General features: G+C 34.3%; 1 protein-coding gene across 1 annotated transcript; it reads right to left on the bottom strand.

The window, feature by feature from the left end:
* Window positions 1-5,943: 5,943 nt before the first annotated feature.
* Window positions 5,944-6,750, bottom strand: LOC113688524 (small ribosomal subunit protein uS2m-like; the record flags this gene model as incomplete). Its single annotated transcript, XM_072049726.1, has 1 exon — window positions 5,944-6,750. A coding segment is annotated over one exon (642 nt), but the record flags the coding sequence as incomplete, so codon positions are not given.

Genomic DNA, 6,750 nt, shown 5'->3' with positions numbered 1-6,750 from the left:
CTAGGGTTATATTGGTATTTTATATAAAAGATTATATTTCTTTTTGGTCCTATTCTTGACACATTGACGAGTGCTATCTGATGAATCTTTTTGGATTTTTGGACATATATATGAAAAAAATTAGGTGGCACTAATCCCTAATGAATATTTAATTAATGAACATTTCAAGTTAATCTATTTATTGACGCTTTACCGTGTACATTTTCATATATTTCATCATGATTAGGTGACATCTATATTTGCGGGCCAACTAATGACTCTGACATCTTCGCAAGTGCAAGTGCAAGTGCAGCAGCAGAAGCAGCCGGTCCGAAACGAAACAGAATTGTAGATTATTTTTAAAAAAATTATGGAGACAAGATCATTGAGGCAAGTGCAGCAGCAGCCAGCCTGAAGCAGAATTCTAGATTATTTCCAAAAGTTATGCAGACAAGGTCATTGATAAATTAAACCAAGAAATCAAAAGTTTAATGTGCAACAAAAGTACAGTTTTGGTCCCCAATATTTCGATTAAAACAAAATTTGTCTTCAACGCAATTTAAGACAACTAACCAAAAATCACAATAAGTAATAGTCAAAATCAAATTGATGTACCTCAACAATTTTGATAATCTATATTTTTGTTTAAGTTCACCAAATTTGCATGTGTATGTTGTTAATACCTCACAAATCCCTTATGATTCAACCAAGGATGGAACAGGGGGGCTGGGGAGGTGCAGCCCCTTTGTGTACAACCCCCAAAACTTTCGGAATAATCCTAAAGGCACTAACACATTTTATCTAAGATAGATTAATCTCCTCCCCCTCCCCCCTCTCCCAACATGCATATCTATTTCTAGTTCCTCTTAATTACTCTTCGTACATTTATCTATTTCTTGTCCCCCTTAATTACTCTTTTTATAAGACTCTTATATCAAACAAACTCTTATTTCCTTCTCGTATTAGTGTATTCACAACTAGTATTGGTGGAATCAGGGTAACTACAACTGCAGCCTGCCGTCTGTGGCCCTAATCTACCAAATGAGGCTGGTTTGAATTGGGTTGCCCATTTAAAATTGTTTGAGACAGTCCAGATTAGAGCCCATCTCATTTGCCAAATCGGGCCGTGTACTGATCTCTAATAGTGAATCGAAGAAAACAAACGGAGTTAGGTAAACATCTTTATAGTGGAGTGTAATAACATTTGTGTTTGTCAATGATTAATTGGGTGAGCTAGGATTTTTGTGTTTTCCAGATGTTTATTTAAAATTTTAATATAGCTTACTCTATTTTGTTTTAAGAAAATATTTATATTTTTCCAAAAAAATTTCCTCCCTCCTCCTCCCCCAACAGTAGCAATCTCTGCCACCTACCATCAATGCTCACCTCCGATACTGGTACCCTATTTAATGTTTTTTTTTTTTGATGTTTTTCTAAAATTTGAGGTTTTTTAATTTAGAGTAAAGTGTAGATGTTTTTTTTTTCTTTTTTGTCAAAAGTAAAGTGTAGATGTTGCATTGAACAAATTCTGCACTTCTAAAACAGGCCTGTGAAACAGATTCAATAGTAGTTGTCTAACTGCCCAACCCATCATCAACAGTGGAAAAAATGGACCACTGAGGTGATGGGCTTCTTTCCATTCATGATTCAGCCACTTCTTGTAAACACACAGGTCCAGGCCATTGGGCCCAATACCTACTCACAATCTATAACCTATTCTAGCGTTTTGAAACCCCGAACAGCTCAGCGACACGTAACATAGTCGAATTGTCATAGATTAAAGACCTGATTCAAGGTATTCCAACAGATGTCATTGCTTAGATGGCAGCCATGTGTTTAGATTTCATCATTGGAGGTTGATAATTATTTTATATTTGGATATTATGATTATGTAAACTGTAAAGCATTTGATTTTAAGACTTAAAATCATGATAGATAACAGGTTTATATTCTCTTCTTTATTACTTGTCATATAGTAAGTAAAAAATGCTATATATTTATGAGTAATTTATTTATTTGATATCTTTTAGGAGATACAAAATGGTATATGAATTTTAAATTCATTAATTTAGTAAATTTATGAACTTTTGGTGAGATCTTACGATCCGATTCTATGAAACTAAAATCGATCCTACGTAGGATCCCGATTTTACAAACCTTGCTCACAATCTATAACCTATTCTAGCATTTTGAAATCTTTTTTCCAGCCAAAAGTTTCATCCAAGTTTTTTTTTCCATTGGTTTTTTTTTTTTTGGTAACCTTCATCCCAGTTGGTCATTATTTACAAATTAGAGTCCTTTTTTTAATCAAGATGGTACAAGTCAGAAAGAACGGATTGAATGGCGACTGAAGAGAAAGAAGACAGCATGAATTTGTCATTCCGTCAAGATTTAGATAATTCTACTTCGTTAGAAATTGATCAATCCACAGAAAGTTTGTCATCCCAAAAGAATTCTGAAGTTCGAGTTAGTTTTATGGGAGAAAGTAAGAAACTTCTCACCTCTTTTTGGGGCAAAATAACCAGATTGGAAAGGGTCCTTCACGAAAAATGCATCCAATTTTTCCAAAGAAAATTGAATGAACAAGAGTTTAAGGTTTTTGGCCTGGAAATAATGTAATTCATCATTTGATCTCACTTTACATTCAAATATCATTGAAATGGGTTTTGGAAAATTATTGTAAAACAAAGAAAGAAATTGAGGATTTGATGGTTGTCATTTTATTCCAAATGCAGGTATTCTTGTTCAGAGGGAGACTAATATGTGGTCCGGATCCAAAAGGGCTGATTCCAACTGTCAGTTCCATTGGTCTATCAAGTTGGACATTTGCTCTTCATGTTGCAAGTGAACCCGGCCATCACCATAGCATCTTCAATTCTGGCAACAATTGTTAGTTCTGAAATTAAATGCGCGCGCGCAGACACACTGACACGTATATGTTTGTGAAAGTTATGCACGTAATTGGATGCCCTTTTGCTAACGAAACCACATAAATATTGACCTTAATAATGCAGGTTCTTATCAAGTTGGGACTTGTCAGTACAATTGATGCTGGAATTATTCCTAGAAATAATCAATATTCACGTGATCTAGGAACAATTGAAGATGGCAAAAGGAGAAGGAGATAAAGGGTTGTTGTCATAAATGGGAGAGAGGTGAAGTTAAAGTATTGTAAGATTTGTAACATTTATGCTCACCAAGAAGTTGTCCTTGTGCAACTGGTAACGACTACATCCAACAATTCGATCACTGCCCCAGGATTGGTCATTGCTTAGGGCTGGTATATATGATCACAACTTTGCAATTCCATCTGGCATTAAAATGAATTTACGAACTATTTTTCTTTTGATTTTTTCTTCAATGCAGATAAATTATCGTTCTGTTATGTTTCTATTTACAGGATTGCTTTTATTTACCTTCACATTTATCTTCTCATGTAAAACATTACATCACATTGTTAGGAGATGGAGATGGGGTGATTGGATTGTTAAGAGATTACCCAGAGACACTGGCATTGACATTAGTTTTGCAGCCATGTCTTTTTTTGCTGGCCTGTCTTGTCATCATGTTTATCTAATTGCTACAAACCAGGTTTGACCTTCATACTTCCATTCTGCAGTTATATCATGGAGGTTGATCTCAAATTTGCATTGGTACAATTTTTTCTTGCATGGTTATTGAAGAAAATTAAATCAAGCTATTTTAGTATTTAGTTTCCTAATTTTTTTAGTTTCTTGTTTTGGTGTTCTCTTTGTTTAGTTTCCGTATTAGTTTAGGAAATTTCAAATCAATTTTCAAATAAGTTTCAGTATATAATTGTGTTTGTTTAGGATGTTTAGCAGTCTACAAATACTACTAGTCTAATAAATTGTTATTTGAAGAGTGGAGCTGAATCAAGTCGTAAGATAGAGGGAAAGCTTCTAAGAGTTGTGAGTCATGGCAAGTGAAAGGTTACAACTTGATATTGTTATTGTTGAATTTTAAGTTAATAAAATTATAGAGTATTTAGTTGTTTGTTTATTATCCTCCTCTTTCCAAATATTTTTATATGTTTCAAGCTTCCACTGTGCTCGTGTATTTTTGTGCCAATCAGTAGTATCAAAGCTCTGAATTTTGATCCTGGAGGCTTATTTGTGAAGTTGAAGTACGGATTCCTATCATTTACCAAGTTGTGACATTTTTAACTTTGATAGTAAAAACGATTTTGATGTTTGGAGTTGGATGATGAAGACATTTTTCAAGCTATTGGCCATTGGAATATTGTCCAAAGGGGTTCACGGAACCTGCACAAGGTGCGAAATTATCGAGTAGTGCAGTTAAAGAATTGGACAGTTAAATCGTACCTCATTTCATTATCTCTGTAACAAAGTCCAGTTGCATGTAACTAAAAAATTCATACATGCACAAACGGCAAAGGAGGTTTGGAAATTTTTGATGAATTTTTATGGTCATGATGGAGAAGAAATTTGTGATGATAAAAAAGAAAAAGAATTTTTTGATGAGGCAAAGAAAAAAAATTGCAGAAATTGTGGATGCACTTAAAGATGAAGAATTTATGGCTGAAAAAGAAATTTCACATGTGATTGTGAAAAAAAAAAAGTGAAGTCGTTGGTGATTTGGAAGCTGTGATTGAAGATTGTGATGAGATAGAAAATCTTGATGAATTATTTGAAGGACAAAAAAAATCAAATAGTTGAATTGGTTGATATCAATTATGGAGTGGACGATTTAGTTAAAAATAGTGGTAGTGATAAAATTGATGCGATTGTTAATGTGAATCAATCAACAAAAAAGTAAGGTGATGTTGAAAATATTAGCAGTGGCAACTATATTTTTTTTGTTTTGCAAGATTTTCTTGATGATATTGATGAATTGAGTTATGAAATATTTGGTAGAGCATGGGTGAATATGTTTGAATTTTTTGACAAAAATGATCAAGTTAAGAAACTGTTTGAAAAATACAAGTTTCATCCACTACTACGTGTGAAGATGAAGTTGAAACCCAATCATAAGTTGGGTTGAATGTTGTATTTAGGCGAAATTCTTCATGGAGAATCAAGTTCGAGATGGTATTGGAAATAACCATAATGAAGATTTAGTTTAAAGGAGATAATGAAGGAAATTAAACCAATCTATTTTAGTATTTAGTTTTCTAATTCTTTTAGTTTCTTGTCTTTGCGTCCTATTTGTTTAGTTTCCATATTAGTTTAGGAAATCTCAAGTCAATTTCCAAATAAGTTTCGACTTACAATTGTATTTGTTTCGAAAGTTTAACCGTCTGTAAATATTAATAGGCTAGTATATTGTTATTTGAAAAGTTGAGTCAAGTCAAGTTGTGAGATTTTGAGTTCATAAAATTTTTGAGTATTTGATTGTTTATTTATTCTCCTCCTCTTCGCATATATTTTTATATGTATCAAAATTGTTTCCATTATACTCATGTGTTTTTTGCCAATAGTTATAGTTCATGTGTCGGGATTTCTCTTGATGTAGGGTGACAGGTTTTAAACTCCCTACCTGCATTTTTATAGGATTTTCCTTGAGAAAAATCCAATAGGTGCAATGGTCACTTGTTAAGGGTTCTCCTACTCTAGTTCTCCACAATCCAATTGGTCCTCCTGCGCATAGTGTAGGAATAGGTTGTACATTTGCTATTGTGTTGAGAATGGATTAATATTGACTGTATATATATATCAGAGGATCTAAATATATGTAATATTATTTCAATTTGAATTTCAACTCTAAATTTTGTACATATAACATGCATCAAAATTCTCTCTAATGTATAATACTATCAATTTATGAAGAGTGAATGGCCCAAAAGGTCACTAAACTATTGAAAATGGCACCGTTTGGCCATCAAACTTTTTTTGTGGCTTAAAAGGTCACTAAACTCACAAAAACGCACTAGCGGAGTCATTTTACCGATTTTTAGCGGTTTCTCATCCGGTGGCACTGGCAATGTGGAGTGGAGGAATATTTTTTAAGGGGCAAAAATGTCCAATAAAATATGACAGACCTGTTTTGTCCCCGCAAGCCGTGCCCTTAGATCTAAAACTTCATTGAGTCTCTCTTTCATCTATTCAGAGAGAAATCTTCTTTCTTAAAAAATGAACACAAAAAGTAAAATTAGTAGAGTTCATACCGAGTCCCAGCGGTTAAATCATCTGCCCCTTGTGCAGTCTTCATTTTTCTTTGCTCATACAAAAAAGTTTTAGTGATCAAATTACAAAACAAGTAAACAAATTGAACTGAATCATTGGCACGCACCAGATAAGTAATCTTCTTATAAGTTTCCCACGGCATACTCGAATCAACATGCCCCACAATCGGAACTTGCAACCATTCAGCCTCCAAAATAACCGAAGACTTCCTCTCCGTATCGAAAATCACCACACAATCAGGAGCGTGAATGGCTCCCAAGTTCAACTTCTTATTCCGGCCGCGAAACTTTTTGGGACTCGAACTGTTTGTTAAAAAGCCCTCAAGACGCCACGACTTGTCATTCTTAATCCCAATGGCTTTCGTCATTTCCTCGATGATTTCGTCGAAAAGGGTGTTGGTGTTGACGAAAAGAAACTGCCCTTTTAACCTGACGAGGTTGCCGACGAAATTGCAGGCGTTGCGGAGGCAAATAAGAGTCTTGTCGGAGTCTATTATAGTCATGGCATTCTGAGAGCCACAAGAGTAGATTTTGAAGTGGTGAGCCGCAAGAGTGGGGAAGATGAAAGAAGATTTGTCTAATAGACGAAAGAAGGGCTCAATGAAGTT

Source organism: Coffea arabica, chromosome 5e (assembly GCF_036785885.1).
Source record: "Coffea arabica cultivar ET-39 chromosome 5e, Coffea Arabica ET-39 HiFi, whole genome shotgun sequence".
In the NCBI taxonomy this organism is placed as follows: domain Eukaryota; kingdom Viridiplantae; phylum Streptophyta; class Magnoliopsida; order Gentianales; family Rubiaceae; genus Coffea; species Coffea arabica.
Note: the sequence above shows the minus strand (reverse complement) of the source record. Positions and strands in the feature narration are given on the sequence as shown.